The sequence below is a fragment of the Nanorana parkeri genome, unplaced genomic scaffold (assembly GCF_000935625.1).
Source record: "Nanorana parkeri isolate BGI_ZX_2015 unplaced genomic scaffold, ASM93562v1 scaffold118, whole genome shotgun sequence".
Classification (NCBI taxonomy): Eukaryota; Metazoa; Chordata; class Amphibia; order Anura; family Dicroglossidae; genus Nanorana; species Nanorana parkeri.
Genome location: NW_017306386.1, coordinates 1913299 through 1932618, shown reverse-complemented (window position 1 = coordinate 1932618; position 19320 = coordinate 1913299). Strand labels below are relative to the sequence as shown.

Genomic DNA, 19320 nt, shown 5'->3' with positions numbered 1-19320 from the left:
TATATATATTTCAATAAAACTGCAGTGTGGGCCATTTTAACTGTAACATTTATAATAGTTGTTCCATACAAATGATGAAGAGCAATGACTGCTGCACACCAATCTGGCTTTCCTGCAACTAAAGTGTGCCCATAGTAAAGCCAGGCTCGGAACACGAAACGGTATCAGTCCAGTAATATCAATTTATTCCCAAAAAGGGATAAAAATAGAATGTTTTGACGTGTTTCGCCTGCACAACTAAGCCTTAGTAGTAGCCATGGCATTTATATTACTGGACTGATCCTATTTCGAGTGCCGATTTACTATGGACACTTGGATTTAAGGCCTAGGTGGAAGCCTCACATGGCACCGAGGTTCCATTAGCGGAAGTGGATGTGTGGAAGTTGAGCTGCTCCATTTCTATCAACTAAAGCGAGCCATGTTGATTTTTTCTTATTCATTCAATAACTTGATTCCCCCATCCACACTAAACAGTGTGGATGGTGGAATCTGCACTGTCGACTAGTCAGCATTCTGACTATGTACAGTCATTGTTAAGTTTATAATCTTCCACCCGGCTCAGTCGATTTTTCAGCCGACCCTTGTTGAACGTGGTGGTGCTTTTAAGGCTACCCACAGCTTGAATTTGAGCTGATTCAGTAGGGATCAAGCAAAATGCAAGCTGTATAAAACTACCTTAAAATTGCTTATTTTTTTACCACTTGTAACAGAAACAGAACACATAGCTTGATATTTGCTTTGGTATCAGTTTTGGTAATGCCTGACTAATAAAATCTTGTGTAAAAGAACTTACCTAAAGTGCCAGGGCTATCTTCAATGCAATCCTTAAGTCCTTCAGTAATTAGTTCTGGCCTGAAAAAAGGAAACCAACATGCTTATGCACAAACTACATTTTCCTACTTAATAATGGAATAATTATGTTGAAGAGACAGAACAGCCCTTAACCAGGTTTTTGAAAAGTATCTCATTTTACAAAGTCATATCTACATAGTGGCAATGAAAACGGAGAAAATATCTACATAGTGCTTCATCCATTTAATATGCATAAGGGTAGGTGGGTTTTAAAACCTTTTTAACACAGAAACTTTCAGTGGGTGGTAGCTGTTTGCTCTAAGTTACCCACTGCTTATTTTTAGATGTAGAATTTAATTTATAAATGTATGCATGCATTTACAATCTAGGCTATACTTTAGAAATCATAGGTACTTGGTTTGACAGTCCCTGCCTCTTTTATCACTCATATGATAATGCCTATTAAGCAACACATGCCCCAATAAATTGAAACCAAAGGACCGTTCTAATTAAACAACTGAGATTATAAGTGAAACCCCCCTTCATAAGAATAGTGATTAAAAAAAAAGGTTATAACGTTAAAATATTAGCAATTTTATGTAATGATTATTTTGAATTTACTTTTTTTTGGGGGGGAGGGGGGGGGGATAGAACTTTTATCTCATTTTAAACATGCATATAAGACAATCCTTCATAAATCATAAGGAGAAGAAGAAGGAAAAGAAAAGGCGATACACAACACACCAAATTACTACACCTTTCTAATACATTTACTTTTTTAGTTGTGTTAACGTAAAAAAAAAAACAGTTTGTGTAAAAAATGGTTTTATTTATCTCTATTGTTAGCCCCTGTTTAGATATAACCTTGTCAGCGTTTACATTTAACATGCAAAATGATAAAATTACTCAGAGTACTTATATACATGAAATGGTTGTCTCCAATTCCAGCTAATTAAAGCAATATAACTGTTCAGCCTATAAACAACTCAATGGGTATAATCAATGCATACATAATCAATGCATACATTTGTCCCAGCCTATCCCCGGGAGAACCACTTATTTCCCCACTGGGTACCACCATCTTGCCTTCCACATAGTATGAGGTGTAGCCAGGCTACAAGTGACACCTCTACCCTTCCTGTAACAATCATTTTCTACTACTCTCTGCTGGAGCTAGGCATACATCAATGACCAGAGGGAGTACTTAGAGATAGAAATAAAGGTTTAGCTACTGACCTATGACAAAAAAGTGAATTTGCAGATCAGCAATAGTGTTGCATGTTTTGGGGGGAAAAGGATTTATGCTCTAAGCATAAATATGCACACTGGGCAATACAATTCTGCATGTTTACACCATATTTGCGTTAAAAATTCTGTACAGTTCACTAGTTGGATCTTGAAGACTATCAACTCGTGTATGGCCAGCATTAAATAATTAAGATTGCAGAAGATTTACCCTTATAGGGTCCATGTGAGCAGAAAATAGCAGAGTACATTTTAGCTTTACCTTTTTATAACAAAGTGAATGTCATTACTATGTTCCAATATCCTCCTGAGTTTTGTGATTCCAAAGCAGTTTGGACGTCGAAATGAAACCCCATCAGGAAGGCCCAAAACGAAGAGATCATCTGGACTCATCAAGAACTTGGAATATGGCACTTTGACAGGATGAGAAGCCCCAATTGCTTTAGCTGTATTTTAATAGCATTACGAGAGGAAAAAGATGATTTGAAAATGTTTATGAATGTTCAACTTATTTAAATAGTAATACTATATAAAATACTTAATTCTGCTTTATTTTAGCTTTCTGTATGTCAAGACTATGAGAAGAAGGCTAGCACCACAGGAAATGTAAGTTCTATTGCACTGCTTCCTGCTGTCAATCTAACGGGTCTGAGCAGAGCAAGCAGAGCTCTACGTTTTATAAGTTTAATAACACTTTCTCAGTGTGATGAAACCGCTTCATGTCCAATCAGCAAGCTGATGATTAACTTAGCTGCATTACTTGCAGTAGAGATCAGCAAGGTCACAGACTTTCAATGCTGACTGGTAGGGATGCAAATACTATATATTCAGATATATCAATTCTACGAAGGGTATGAGAGAAAATGGTCTTGGCTGTATGAATGTTTGAAAAAAATGGATAGTTCTATTTCTTTGATAAAGATTTGGAAGAAATGTTAGAGACCCATGACATTTTGTGGCATATCCAAAAATCAAGGCTAAATATAATTATGCTCAATGAACATGTCACTATATAACAATTAGTAACATAGTTGTAAAAGGGATTATTACACACTGCTTTTACCAACTGATCAATGACAAACAATGATGACTAGAGGTGGAAACCAGCGTTACTGGCTTTTATACTAAGGCACAATGCAAGAGGCTCTAAAATTATATTTCCAGAATATTTAAAGCAGAAAATCAAATCTTAACCCTTGCAGTGAGGCTGCCCCCACACTGCATGGGTTAAGTGCTCACTTGGTCTAGAGAGCTAAAATAAAAAAGTTATACCCACCCAAACTGCAATCCATCCCGGCTTGCTCTTAGACCACTCCTTTCAGCCCCCCCCCCTCCCCTCTGCTCCAGCAGTCTAAGTTCTTGTGAGTCCTCCCGTCCAATACAGGGTATAGGACATGAGGATGCCAAGGGACATACCATCACTGGAGGAAGCTATGTAAGAGTAAGCTGGGATCACGGTTCAGTTGAGTATAATTTTGTTATTTTAACTCCCTAGACAAAATGAGCACTTACCCCTTGCAGTGCAGGAGTAGCCCCACTAAAAGGGTTCAGATTTGATTTGCCCGGAGTTCTGCTTTAAAGAAAACACAGCATGCATTTCTTCCATAATCATCTTACTGTATATGTATACTCTCTAACCGAAGCAGAGGTATTATGCTAAAAAATTATACTTTTTTTTACTTACCATACTTTTTGTTGAACAAATTCTCTACTCTTTTTCTTAATTGTCTGATTATGTCTCCAATCCCTTCTTGCAACAATAAAAAGAAAAAAATATATGATTGATTTATTACAGGTATTTATATAGCGCTGACAATTTTACATAGCGCACATTAACATCAGTCTGTGTCCTCAGGGAGCTTACAATCTAAGGTCCCTATCTCACATGCATACATATAGGGTCAATTTAGACAGGAGCCAATTTACCTACCAGCATGTCTTTGGAATGTGGGAGGAAACCGAAGTACCCGGAGGAAATCCACACAAGCACATGGAGGACATGCATACTCATTGTAGGTAGTGTCCTGGCTGGGATTTGGACCAGACAAACCAGTACTGCAAGGCAGAAGCACTAACCACTACGCTACTGTGCTGCCCCAAATCATAATCAGTTTATCATGTGCAATTCTCAAAAATAACACTGAAATTACTTGCAGCACGTGTGTTTACTGTACAAATTATCTTACATGCTACTAAATTTTGATTCACTTACCCCAATTTTTGTTGATTAATTGTATGTACAAAACATTTCTAAACTATTGCACATAAATACAGGAAGATCCCACATTTTTGTTACTTTGTTACATCTAATACTGTTAGATGTGATAACAGCCCAAGCACACCCATAGTTCTGTATTAACACAATACATTAGGAAAATGTTAATAAGCATTAACGTATAAATAGAAAATAAACGCCTAAAGAGAATGCTACTTAAAGAGAATGTAGATTTATTTTTGCATATATTTACTCTCTTTATAAAACTGAGAACTAAAATATACCATTTTTAAAAAGTTGTATAGTATATTCAAATTCCAAATTTGAAATGTCAGCCAGCAGATGTACTGTCACTCTTGACTTGTTTTAATGTGTTTACTTTTTTGGCTTGTTGTTTATAGAGCTCTGTAACTCAAGCTCATATCACACAGTTGTATGAGTCAAAAGAATGCAACATTCCCCTCCCCCTAGATCCACTAGTTTCAAAATAAGTTTGATTTAATAATGCATTTGAGATCCAACTGGCTAAATACATTTCTACTCAGCAGTGATCTTTCCCATGCATACCTACAATTAGGATCTCTTACATGCTTTTATCTACATTTCTGAAAGCAGTATTAACAATTAGAATTACCATCTATGTGTTTCTCTGCATTGCTGGCGTTTATAGATGGTCCTTTGTCTGAAACTATAAACAAATGGAACATTAGAAGAAATCAATACAAAGACTTCCAGTAACAGAGAAGTAGCCATGCAAAGGAAGATAGAAGATATGAAGAATGTTTAGCTAAACTCTTTTGCACAACTGTAATTTTTTTTCACTCATCCACTTCATAGACTAGTGGTAGTATATCACACAAAACGGAACCTACTGATTATCACCATTCATTCAAATGGTTCTTCAATTTATCTAAAGGGAGTGAGTTCCCGGATTTAAACCCTAAGGCCCCATTCACACTTCTAATGGGGGAAGATCACTGAGTCTCATGAAGTTCCCTGGGATACTCATGCGCTCAGCTACGAGTGGGAGGTGTATAATCCAGTGACAGCTGCCAGTGCCCGCAGCTGTTTGCATGTAATTACACATGCTGTGATTACCTGTGGATAATCACCCCACACATGTCTGTTTACATCTGGCTCCCTATAGACCTAACATGGGTCTGGTTAGCTCAGGTTTGTTATGCATCACAAGATGGAGGGAAAAAAACTGGACAGACAGAAGCCACAACGGTGACATCTGATCCATACTACTCCATTCAGCAGAGGATCTGTTGTACTTCCCTGCTGATCAGAACTGAGAGGCGCCCATATAAAAGGGTCTAGGACGGTTAGGAGTGTACAATATTCCTCTATTCACATTACTTATGTATAGCTCTATGTACTTTTAAATAAAATATTTCTGTTCTGTTTAATTTACTACCACCGTTAGTTATAGCGTCCAATTGGGCTAAATTGGTATGGTAATCTAAGTTTACGTGAGTGTAAAACTTTACTTGGTGAATGAAACAAATAAATATCTGCAAAAATATTTAAGCTTTTATTGTCATTTATAAATTTTATTGAGTTAGTGATCTTCTTTTACCTGCTCCTGTATCCAGCACATAAGTGGTGTTATCTAAATTCACTGGAGTTTTCAGACTGCCAAGCAATTCCTCTGAATTAAACAGATACAAAAATGTATGTATGAATTAAAATTAAGCTGTGGAGGAAAGAGATCACCAAAGTGAAACACATTTTTCTCTGTATGTTAGATAGTAAAACAGGATTATTGTCTTACCTGTAAATTCCTTTTCTTAGAGTACATCACAAGACACAGGGAGATACTTCTTCAACAGATGGGTTATGCAGCTACCTTAAGGTGAGTGTTAATTGGCAAATCAATCAAACCGTATGACAGCCCTGTATTATCCCTCCCACTCCCAGCATGCCTCAGTTTTGTAGCAAGCAGTACAAGAGTGGATGACAGAAAAGGGAGGGGAGGGTCTTGTAATGTACTCCAAGTCATGTCATGTGTCCTGTAATGTACTCCAAGAAACAGATTTTACAGCTAAGACAAAAATCTTGGCTGGATTTTTTTTTCTATTGGCTGACCTCAGTTATTAGTTGTTAATGTACCCAGAATATTACAATACATTTGTGTTCATTAAAACATAAAAAAAATCATCCTGTGCATGGCCAGCTTTACACTGATACTCAGACTCAGATACTCAGTGTCTGTATGCTTTCACTGCCAATGTGCAATGGGTGTAGCCATGGCCTGTAAGCAGCCACCGCCATGCACATATTAGCCACACTAAGTGGATAGTGTAGCTAAACATAAACAAAAAACTTGTGCATCTGTAACCATGTCATTCTATTAAATACTGAATCCATCTTAGCACTGAATATAGAAAAAAATTGCAATGCCTGATGGCTGACACTCTGTCAATGTTTTTTCTGTGTGAATGGAGGCAAAAATGAACATTCTTAATATATTTTGTTTTCAGGTCAAATGCAATATATTGTTATACCGCATTATGGCCACTAGATGGAGCATAGGAAATAAGTATTGGATTCTTCTGCTCCTCCGCTCCATCTAGTGGCCATAGTGTGCTATTTTTTAAATATTACATTTGACCTGAAAAGAAAATATACTAAGAATGCTCACTTTTGCCTCCATTCACACAGAACGAAAATTCACAGAGATTCAAAGGGTAAATGGCTCTGCAAACTGTTTATAAATAAACCCCTTTGTGTCTCTGAGTAAACGTTCCTTGTGATTTAAATGATATAGCTCACACTCTTGCCTATGAATCACAAGTACCTGGCACGGTCACTTGCATGATTTCTTGATCTTCATGCTCCACTTTAATATGTTTTATTCCATTTGGCTCACTTGAAGTCCCTGTTGAATGAATAGGCAAAAAATAGTAATGACTACAGATGACTAACAGAAAACTGGTTGAAATTTTAATATATATATATATAAGAAAAGACAAATCTCCAGCCTGCTTTTGTGTTTACCTGGTTCACATTCCTCTGATATGCTGTTTTTTTCAGGCCTGTAAAATATAGCATATTAATAAGGATGCATAAATCTTAGAGAACAAACCTAGAGGAGGTAACACCCTTAAGCTGGCCATACACCTAACAATGCCTACATCCAATCAGATTGTTCAGGTATTTTGACAACCAGCAGGGCCGACTAGCTGGTTTAGCGTAGATGGAGGAATCTGTTGCACTTTTTCCATCTGACCATAGAAACTCTGCAGAAAATCTATATGTGTATGGCCAGCTTTACTGTGGGTCACACAGAAAGTTTGTTAACTTGCTTCCATACATTTTATATATAGTCAGGCTTGAATAAAATTATACAGACCTTTTAGACAGGACTGGTGTGGACTGTGCAATGCTTGGGTAGTGGCCAGAAATTACTGAGCTGCTCCACACCACACTCAATGCAGCTGCTCAAAAACTTGCATTTTCCCAGAAATGTGTTCACAGAATGCAAAGTTGTTTTAAGAAATGTATTTGGATTTCTACACTGCCCACTTCTGCAATATTTACAGTGAAGCTAAGTGCATGTTATGATTTAGCCACACCCTCTAAATGGTGTTCACTTAGCCACACCCACTGCTCATCACAGCACACTGTGTGCTCTGTTTCTGACCTAACACTATCAGAGTTATTCACAAAAGAATGAAGAGTTTGGAGAAGGCAGGAGAAGTGAATAATCTAGAACAACATAGCTGATTTGGAAAAATTCTCCAATTCAGCTCACTTTCCGAATCAGCTATGTTGTCCTAGATTGTTCACTTCTCCTGCCTTCACCAAACTCTTCACCCTTTTGTGACTAGCCCTGTTTGTCCTTTTTTGCCAATTTCCACTCTTTGGAGGTATGTTCTTAGTTGCAGTGTGGCAGTGGAACTGGCAGTCTCAACTGTTTAAAGGCTTAATTTTGCTTTCAAATGGCAAGCACTCATTGGTCAGCGTGGTTACCTGACCATGCTAACCAATGAGAAGCGCTTCTTGCTCACCAATAAGTGCTTGCCATTTGCCAGCGAAATTTTAAATGCAGAGCGCAAGGTGCGCGGCTGTGTACGGAGTATGGGTAGTACACTGGCACCAGCGGAGAGGAAGGATCGTTGGGATAAAGGTAGGTACAGCAGGGGGGAGAGGCGGTCAGAATGGAGGGTTTCATTCCATTTTACCAAATTAGCCTGGGAAAGTGAAATTACCCTTTAAAAGCCTCGTCTCTGCACAATGAAAATTAGCCTCTCCCTTCTCCTGAAGTCTGTGTTAATTATCAGTTCAAATAGCAGCCAGCATACAATAGACAGTATACAGTTCTCATCAAAAAGCAAAGTTCATAAAATGCAGCACTTAAAAATTCTCATCCTGTACCCACTACAGATGGGTAGCGCATCCATATATGTAGTGGGTACAGGATGCCTCTTTTCCTTCTTTGATGGAATTTTCCTTTTGTGGCTATTGGACAGGATGGGAAGGGAAATGAGACAGAGATTGCAAAAAAAAAAGCTGACATGGGTTATAACCTTCTCTAAAAAAAGTTTTGACTTTAGTTCTACTCTAAAAAAGAACTGAACATAATTCACAAGTGTTAGCAACAATATTTTCTTACAAAGTATAGTGTGACGTATTCTGTTCTATTCTCTAAATACAGTACGTTTTATTCTCACAGTGTGTATTTTTTTCTCTTAGAAGAAAGCAGTGCTTGCAGATCAGAAATGTAACATACTGTGTTCTGGAAAAGAAACTAGCCAATGTATTTATTAAAGCAAGCTGTGATGTGCAGTAACGCATAATAAATGCTATTCAGCTCTTCCTAATCTGATTTAAGTAAACTGAAATCTGCATTTGCTATAGGGCAACCCCTCACAGTTTGTCCCTGCTCTTTTAACCAGCGAATGGCTTCACACCAGAATGCAATGTGTTGCCTTTGTGTGCGTTGCCATGCAGTGATGTGCACTGTGCTGTGTTTTCAAAAGGCTTTATCGGAATTGACTTGGATGGCAAACTGCAGGTCAATGCACCTAAAATGCTGGATGCATGACTTTGCACTTCAAAGCAGCATAGTAAACTCTATTGAAAACCAAGGATTTTCTCTGCACAGGAAAATACATGCCAATGAATCAGGATAAAGCCCATACTGAATAACCCTTTAGATATCAAATGTAATAAAGAAGGAAAGTGTTCTGCAGAAGAGAGTCATCAATGGAGATGCTTCTAAGGGCAACTAGTTATGTAAGCATCATTTCATCACTTGAAAATTAGCAGGTGTGGTGGCATCACTACTTCACTTTGCATCCAGTTTAACAGGCTACATAAAATCAGTAATTCTATCACCAAGTACATATTTTGGAAGCATGTTTCATGGTTTAGGTTCCGTACTCCAAATGTTTTCAGTGTTACAAAAAAAGGAACGGAACATTAAGTCTAGTCAGCTGAAACGCGTACCTACCTACTCCCAAGCATGTCCATGGTCGTGATATTCTGGACATCACTACCGGCCTCTTCTCCCAGGGAGTTGGATTCAGATTTTGATGTTTCTTTGGTAAATTTAGCACCTGGTTATGTTAGTTTTATCATTCAGAACATTTACATTTCAAAGTGACAAGACATCAATAAAAGAAAAAATAAGCAGTTATAAATTAACTATGGACCTGTAGATAAAACATGCAGAAGAAAGAGCTGTTCTTGCTGCCTTCAGTGACTGAATTCCTTTGTGCATACTAATATTTTCTAAAATGCAGTATATGGTGACCAACTTGCATTAGAAGATGCCTCTGATCCCATAAACCAGCTCATACCAGAAGGGGGGCACACTTGCTAACAGAAATCCTTCACAATTCAACAGAAGGGACAGACACTAAAACAAAGATAGAGGGGGGCAAGGTTTATTCTGGGTACAAACCCTGCCCCCCTCTATCTTCATCTTAGTGTCGGCCCCTTCTGTGCTGTGTCCAAGGCATTTCTTTACGGCCAGCTTGTGGAAAAGGTGTGTCTTACAAATCAAGTTACCACAGTGTACCACATTTTGCAGGAGATAGGAGGCTCATCTAGAAATTGAAAAGTGTACACAAGGGCTTACTGATGCTTTCAATAACTGTATGAATGCTGTATGGTAATCCTGTTGGACAAAGGGACTTTGCTAATGTGTATCAGTATAACTGAACTGCTTCATCAGCTGTTACAGTATTTGAGGATGTGTTCCTATCTGAATTTGAGGTTATGAATGTAAATAGCTCCATTGTCAGAAATATATTGAAAAGAAATGCTACGATTGTAAGAGAATTACGTTGATGCCATTTTCCTCTGTTAAGTAAATGTATAGCTGCGTTTTTCGTCCCTGCTCCATGCTGATGCTGGTCCATCAGTGCTAGCTCAAAAGCATTAAAACTGTCATTTTCAAATCTCATTGGACAAGGCTGAAAATAACTGTCACTTTTTCAAAAATAAGGGGTGTTATCTTGGTGTTTTAGGTTTGTGAATTGAGCCTATTATGTTTTATGTAAGTGTATATTTATGGATTGTAAACAAGAAATACAGGCACATACATACCGTCAAAAATTCTTTGATCGAACATACTGGACAAGGGGAAGAAATAAACATTTATTAGGTTCAGTAAATCTGCAGTGTGCTGTTAAGTCTTTTAATGCACCTTATTACCTTTTGATTTTGAAATGAATACTGTGCCGATCTTCCAGGATTCTCTTGAGTTTTGGCACTCCATAAGTACATGGGCGTTTAAAAGGGATTTTATCGGGTATTCCCATTATCTCTACTGCTTCTGGATGGCAGGCAATTTTTCTGTACGGCACAGGCACCATGTGATCAAGGCCTAATGCTTCAGCTATAACAGAGAATAACTGGAGCATAAATGACAGAAAGCACTGCTCTTAACTGCTAACCACAATCAATACAGGTGACTCTACACGCTTGTTAGTACATAATATACCTCAGCTGATCTTTGCCACTTTGAGGCATATTTAAAGCAGGCAATCTGACATCAACCAAACATTCACGGCAGGTGAATCTTCTTGGTGCATGTTATAAATCACAGTTGATTCAGTAAATGTTTGGTTTAAGTCACATTCACTACTTTATAAAGATGCGCCTTTGTGTTTCCGGTGAACCTAATTGATCTTTAAAGTGTATTTCCACTTTTGCAGCCAAATTGGGATAACATCTATTTTACATTTGTTACATGTTCCTATTCACATAGCAGAAGCGAAAAAATATTTAAAACATGCTTCTTGCAGTTTAAATTGCTTTTACTGGAGTTATATATTTAAGGGTTAACATTTCTACTGGCTTATCTTTCTTTGCAATGTTAGGAGAGGCCATGAGGGGTCTGAGGTGGTTTGTCCATTGTATGTTAAGTGAATGAGAGGAACACAATCCTCAAATTACAGTCCTAAGACTTTCCGCTAGGACACATCACCACGAAGGTGCTGAGAAAAACCTGGAATCGGCCATCTTGTTTGCTGTAACAAAACATCTAAAGGTAAGAAATATATATTTTTATTATTATTTTTCGTTTTTTCTTTATGCTATGTGAATTGGATGACACAGCAAATATATAGAAGGGATTTCTCAAATTTGACTGCAAAACTTGAAAATACACTCTGAGCTTGGAGAAGAGAAAAATGTGGCAAGGTCTATAGCAGGGTTAGGCAAACTTTGGCCTTCCAGCTGTGGTGCAACTACCAATCCCATTAGGCATTGCAAGATTCTGACAGCCACTGGTTTGACTCCCAGAGGCAGAGGCAGATGCATAATGGGATTTGTAGTTTCACCACAGCTGGAGGGCCAGCGTTTGCCTACCCCTTGTCTATAGCATTAACGGGCATTTTACTTAATCGTCAGTTAAACATATTTTGTTTAGCTGCACTCAACATAAACCATAAATACATCTCTGTAAAATAAATGAGCTGTTCACTTAATTCAAAGGGATGATATTATTCAAATTAGTTAAACAACACATTTATTTCCACCGCATCTACATGTCTGTTGTAATACAACTCAATCACACAGATCTAAAGATGTGATATCACACAATGTGCCCCCCTTCCACAGTTCCATCCCTTTTCACTTAGAACACAATCTTTCTTCAGCGCTGCCATACAAATAAGACTATTCTGGGACTTTCCTAAATTGGTAAGGTCATAAGGTGACAAGTGAGGCATAAAGTAATACTATTTCAGTCACAGTTTAAATGTACATCATTGATATAATCTGATCACCGTGGTATATTTTCTCCTCACTTTCCCTTAAAGATATTTATAAAGCTGTAAAAATGACTCCCACCAAACATTTAATGGTGGCGTCATTTAAAACACATGTATCTGTAAGATTCGCCTGCTTTGTCTACTTCATAAATATGTCCCTTAAAGAAGAACTCCAGGATTTGTAAAAATTAACACTTGCAGTGGGGCTACCCCCACACAGCAAGGGTTAGGTGCTGGTTTTGTCTAGGGGCAGAAATAAAAATGTAATATTAACGATTCTTGGTCCCACCTAGCTGCTAGTCCAGTCCCCACAGCCTCTTCTACCCAGGCTCCAGCAGTCTAAACGTCATCACGTTTACTATATGTCTATTAGGCACAAGGACACCAAGGGACAACAGCCGCAGCGGAGGAAGAGAAAGATGAGGGGTCAATGCCGCAGAACCGTGGATCAGGTGAGTATATCTTCTCTATTTTCACCCCTAGAGAAAAACAAGCCCTTTCCTGTGCGGGGGAAGCCCCACTGCAAGGGTTAATTTTTTTTTTAATCCTGAAGTTCTTCTTTAATGTAGCCAGTAAGGATTTAGGAAACTGAAATCTTACTGCATGCTGTAAATTCACTTATCTTTGAAGGTGCCTTAAATATATAGTCCATATACTGTATGTATATCAAAACTAATCAAAAATCAAATACAGATTTGTTTATTCAAATATCAATCATGTATTAAAAAAGTTTAAAAGAAAAAAAGTCCCTTAATCTTTGACTGAGATTATTTCATTTAGGTTTGAATGTATTTTTTTACTGAAAGGCAAATGTAGGAATGCATTAGCTCTCACCATATCTGCTGTTAAACAGGATTTGTACACACTCCCTGAGGGTATTGATATCCTCTGTTTCCTTAATAAAATTGTCCCATTTTTCTACAACAAGAAAAAAATTGAGAAGGAATGTTAAAAGAAAGACCCATTAAGCTTGTACCAGTATATTGAGAAAAATAGCTGCTTCCTACATTCAGCATTATTCATACTGTATATAAAACAAAAAGTTAGTAGTTATTATACGTGCTTAAAACGAATTCTAATAAAGCATAATGAAAGGAATTTCAAAAACTAGAGCAGACACAATCTGGAGGAGTTGTGCATGGCAACCAATCAGCTTCCATCTTTCATTTTCAAAGCTTAACTGAACAAACTGAAGAGAGAAGCTGATTACTATGAGAAACTGCTCCATATTCTATCTACTCCAGTTTTGATAGTTCCCCCCAATGTTCTCATTTGTGGGTGTGCATGCAATCTCAACAACACAAGAAGGTCAATGAGTAAATGGAGAATGGCTGAATGGTTCTGCTGACTATGCAGAAGGGAAGAATTGTTTTTTTTCTTCTCTGTTACTTATCCTACTGATCATTGCATTGACTTGGGAAAGACATGAAATAACCATCCTCCTGCCAATATTTACATTTCCTGAGTTAGGGAGATGAGGACACAGTGAGCAAAGCTAAGGAAGGCAGACACTGGGGCTAGGAAAACATGAGAATCACAAACTTGCTTGGCCAAGGAAGGTGCTATTGTTGGTGGACGAGATAGCGTATTCATCTGGTGTCAGACAGGAATGGATCCAGAGAGCAGTTCATAAAAGGGGACTAGATAGCCCTTCCATATGTATGTGGTTGTATCTACATAAACAGTGCCTGAAATGAAGCTTTGTTTCCTTCTTACCTGTTTTATCATGAACTATTGAGAAAAGGACACGTTTTGAGGCATGGACATTTTGCCTGAGACTGCTGCCAGGTACAGAAGGCTGAGGACCTGGTTACAAAAAAAAAAAAAAAAAATACAATTATTATTGAATATATGATTGTTAATCTATAGCCTCAAATATTGGATTTCAAAATATTTGCACCAAATGGGGTGCTTTCAAGCCCCAATTACTTGTGTAATGTTTCTTCTCCTAATTTTATTACCGGCCAAAAACAAAAAAGAGGATGGCACTAAAACCCCAAATCATGAAAACTGGAACAAATCGCAGGATGGTACAGCAAGACCTTCATAACGTAGCATTTTGTATTCTTCATCTATCAATTAAAGTGTATGTAAACCCTAACAATACTTATTTGCTCCCTCTTGGTTTGTTAAATATACCATTCAAAGTGTTTTGTGATATCTGTTAAATAAATGCAAAAAAAAAAAAAAAATGCTGATTGACATAGAAATCTAGGGAGCTAATAAAGTAGGCTATATACGGCGAAAATTTCGTCTGGTTCTTGATGGCCCAGCCAAAATTTGCAAAGTGGGTGTCCCTGTCGACACCATTTCACCTGGCATCACTCGTTCAGTTGATCAAGAGAAGCAGGTTGCAAAAATTCTTGGCCAATCGGAGCTAGCAGCCAATCAGCTACTGTTCATGCATGCTGGCAGCAGCCAGTGGCAACTGTCAGAATAGAATGGAAGCAGCGGGGGATTTGTCCATCCTGGTGGAAGAATCTGTTATATTTTCCTACTTCAGCCCGCAGGTTGTACAATTATAACTGTGTATACCCAGCTTTTTTCTGTGCACAAAGAGAGGTTATGCTGATAAGGAGGAGGCTGTGTCATCTGTAATTCATCAGAAATAAAGTAGGCAGAACTTACACCGAGTGCTTAGGCTTTCAGAGCAAAAGCAGGAAGGTAGGTTCACACTATATTTCTGGCATATCAATAGTTATTTTCTGTATTTGTGGCATGTTTAAAGGTATAAAAAAGGGAATTTGCATTTATTGCAGAAATGTAAATATGTTTGTTTTATTTTGCCTTGGCGAATGCTTTCACTATAAAACTAAACCATTACCATTTTTGCTTGAATTTTTTTTTTAAAGAGGTCTTAAAAAGCAGCCAGTTTGCAGTTTACTTTTGCATAGAAGGTCACAATTAAAGTATATCTGTAATAAAAGTAATACAGGAGCTGCTAATGCTGAATTTCGTTTAAAAATGCTGGTTGCCTGGCTATTATGCTGACACTCTCTGCTTTAGTACTTTTCTGAGCCACCAATCCATGAACAAGCATGCAGCAGCCCTTATCTGCATACTGTACTTGTTCTGGGTCAGTGACTTCAAAGTATGGAAGCAAACTGGTCTGCATAAAAGCCAGACCAGTTGAATTTTTAGAACGAGAGGTTAGCAGTGGCAGCCTCCATATTTATCTTATGACATGCTTCCTTTAAACTGTTTTTGGTCTAGCAGTCAGGAACAAGAATTTTTTTAAACCATGTAGATCATTTTAGCATCAATGAAATTACAGAAATTTCTCTCGGCACCTGATTTTAGAAAGCCTACACTCTATTGGTACTTCAATTTCAGAAATCTTCATTCTTATACAGTTCCAGTGTCAACCTACTGTGAAAACATGTGTTGTTGAAAGCTGAATTCCACTCTTCTGCTGCTCCTTTACTGCCCAATTAACAGGCTAGGGTGGAGATAAAGCACCACTGCTTTCCTTAAAGTGACATTAAAGTCACAAATCCCCCCCCCCCCCCCCCGCTATACTGCTTTAAGGACTTACCTTAATGCCTGGTTCACACCTGGGCATTTTACAGCGCGTACCTACGCGCTGTAAAACGCTCAACATGTGAAAACCAATAATTGCCTATGGGCATGGTTCCCACCTGGGCGTATTTCAGCACGTAGAAACGTGCTGAAAAACGCCCTACGCCAAAGAAATACAGGAGCTTCTTTGGGGCGTTTTTCCGCGCGTTACCATTTGTATTCCCGTGTGTGGATCGGGGTTAACAAAGCGGTAACCCCGAGCCACACTCTTGAATACAGCAAAATAAGGGGGGAAAAATCATACCGCCAGGGAAACGCGCGTTTCCCTGAACGGAAAAACATGATAAAAAACGAGATGAAAAACGAGCAGAAGAAATACGCTCAGGTGTGAACCCAGCCTTAATGTAGCTTCTTGATCCGACCATCTTCTTCCTTCCACTTAGGAGTTCCTCCAGTGCTGGTGCCCTTCTCTGATCCAGCGCAGACTGCTGTGTCTTCTGTGTCCCACGGTGTCTGTCCAACATGCACCCATTTCTCCTGGCCGAAGATCTTTACTGTGCATGCACCCACCCCATGATCCTGCTCAGCTGTTCAAGAAGCTCCATATCTTCAGATGGGAGCGATGGGAGTTACCTTTTTGGTAACCTTCTTTTTAAATTTTTTTATGTTTTTGCATATATGTACTGCTTGACAGCAGTACATATATGCAACAAAAACGAGAGTTTAATTATACTTTAACTGTACAGAGAAAGTAGTGTCATCCTTTTGGCTGTGTTGTGTGATGGGGCTGTGTAAATCTCAGGACTGAAATGCAAATTCCCTGGCAGGTAAATTAGCTCCCGTACGTGTATTTTATCTTATATATAGATCTTTGCCTGTAGTGCAACGTTAAAGTATGTAGATCTGTAACCATTTAAAGAATGTGCTTTTTCCAAGACCATGATATTGTCCTTACCAGAACATTCTTGGAAGTCCTGCTTCTGTTCTCCTGGTGACATGTGGGTAAGTACCTCATTCACAGGGTTATGTAGAGGGATATTTGATGGGGCCTCCTGTTTTAGTTCCATACAAAGTTGGGTAGGTAGAGGGACATTGTACATGAAGTTTGGTACACCAGATGGATTATCGTGATTTGTTGGTTTGGAGACCTTGGGACTTAGACCTGCATCTGGAACAACTTTTGCTGTGGTAACAGGGGAGCAGTTGAAATCTGAACAAGGCTTTGTGTCTCTGTTTGGTTCTTCAGTTGCTCTATACAGAAAAAGTAGAATAACACAAATAATCAAAATATATAGTACAGTACTACCATGCACGGTTCTCTATTCTCTATAACCAGGGCTAGATCTGTGGGCAGGCCACAATGTTTCAGGTTGATGCCCCTCCAGAAATTAATTCACTGGTACTGTCTCCTATTACTGGTCAGTAAAATTACCACTAACACAGCATGACTTGTACAGGTGTACAACCTAAGAATTTTCTAACAACTATTGGTAGACAAAGTCATAGGCCATCATGCTATAATGTTAGATGTCAGCTTACCTGCAAAGAATAATGTAAGGGAAGCTATACTGCTACGTAGTTTAGGTTCTCTTGCTCATTCTATCACTGTACTAAACAAGCATGAAAACAAAGGTCTTTGCTATATGATATGATGTCACAAAGAGTATTCATGCAGGGAACTGTGGAAATCTAAAGCACGAAGAGAGCCAGGCTTCGGATAGTTTTCACAGTAAATTCATTTGGGAAAAACATCAACACCGCAGACTAAGATAGAAAAAAAGCTGAGTGGAACTCTGAGTCTTGGAGGTCCTGACAAGTTTTGTGAATGTAATACTTTGCTTTCTTGGATTTCTTTAAATTGGACCTTGTAAAATCTGCTCAATTGAATAATGCCCTCCACGAAACACTGTAGTACAATTTAAAATAAAGGCATGTTGGCAAAAAGGCTAGTAAATATACTTACATTACTAGAGGGGGTGGCGTCACCATCCTTTCGGAAAGATCCTTGGCTTTACTGATTCCCCCAAATCTTACAAGAAGATGCTCCAGCACAGTGCAATCAGGGCACTCATCATGTTCTTGCTGAAAGGATGGTGATATCAGCCTGGACTAGGCGTGGACATATGCCTGGGGTAAGATAAGTATATATACCTTTCCCCTACAGGTTTTTATGACTTTATTGCAATATTTTCACATGCTGGTTGTGACTACATAAAGGAACCTTGCTTTTTTATCAGAGGTCAGCTTTATGTATTGCTCTTATTGTGTTCACTACTTATTACCTTTTCAGCTTAAATCGGATACGATGACTGTGCTCTAAAATAAGCATTAGGCTTTTTAGATTATATTCAGAAGGCTTCTGCAAATGGATCCCATCAGGAAAGCCAAGCACCACTAATGAGCCAGGGTCCTTTATAATCTTATCATATGGTACAGGAACAACATTGGACAATCCCATGGCCTCACCTAAAATAAAATAAATATATTATTTCAATTACATACCCACAATGCACCAGATCCGTCTCTCATTAGATGAGCAAGGAAAAACTAACTTGTAGCTCATACATACTGTACTAGGCCAAAGTATCATTAAGATAAAATGCGGTTGCACAGTCCAGCAAGGTTATCATGTTACTACAGCATAAGACATAAGAAAAGTTTAGCTTTTGCCTTTCTAGGTTCATACATGGTACCCTGCACATCATTTGACCTTCCCTATGCATTACATTATTACAGCAGTCTACGCACTACAATTATTGTAATAAGACTTTATTAGATCAAGGATGCTGATACAGCTGCATAGTTAAAATAGAGAAAGATCACTCTCTGGACTGAACTAAGAAACAAAATTGTCTTTAATATTCCTTTCCAGTTAGTCAGTTATGTTGAAATAAACTATACACAAGTATAATTAACAGTTTGAAAATCAGAAAATCAGTTAGTGGATCAAAGAATCTCTTCTTTTATCCTTTTTTAGACAAATAGCAAAGTATCTGTAGGTTTACAAACAGCGGTAACAACATTTACACATACTCAGGGGCGGACTGGGCCGGGGGGCAGGGTGGCAATTGCCCCCCGGGCCTCTCTGATGCCACCCCGAACGGCCCCTTGACCCCCGGCCGCTGTCACCTGCACCCGGCCGACCGCCCTCCGCATCCGACGTGGCTCTGTGAATGGTGCGGCCGCTGCTCCTCAAGGAGGTGCTCGGGAGGCTCCAGCAGGGGGCGCTCTAACATGCCGCATCTACCTGGTACAGCCAGCGCGGATCGCCTCGGTATGCGATCCGGCTGGCTGGATCAGGCAGACGCGGCCCTGTAA

The 19320-nt window shown here is 38.7% G+C and overlaps 1 protein-coding gene across 1 annotated transcript in view; it reads right to left on the bottom strand.

The window, feature by feature from the left end:
• GTF2IRD1 (GTF2I repeat domain containing 1) overlaps positions 1-19320 on the bottom strand; it is a 72463-nt gene that overhangs the window by 13333 nt on the left and 39810 nt on the right. Inside the window, exons 5-18 of the mRNA XM_018553360.1 lie at positions 18285-18468; positions 16958-17253; positions 14200-14289; positions 13318-13401; positions 10922-11105; positions 10814-10839; positions 9714-9801; positions 7256-7293; positions 7056-7136; positions 5835-5906; positions 4887-4940; positions 3722-3787; positions 2300-2483; positions 794-852 (exon numbers count right to left, since the gene is read on the bottom strand). Of these exons, the coding sequence (XP_018408862.1) occupies positions 794-852; positions 2300-2483; positions 3722-3787; positions 4887-4940; positions 5835-5906; positions 7056-7136; positions 7256-7293; positions 9714-9801; positions 10814-10839; positions 10922-11105; positions 13318-13401; positions 14200-14289; positions 16958-17253; positions 18285-18468 (1506 nt within the window). The remainder of the gene's footprint in view (positions 1-793; positions 853-2299; positions 2484-3721; positions 3788-4886; positions 4941-5834; positions 5907-7055; positions 7137-7255; positions 7294-9713; positions 9802-10813; positions 10840-10921; positions 11106-13317; positions 13402-14199; positions 14290-16957; positions 17254-18284; positions 18469-19320) is intronic.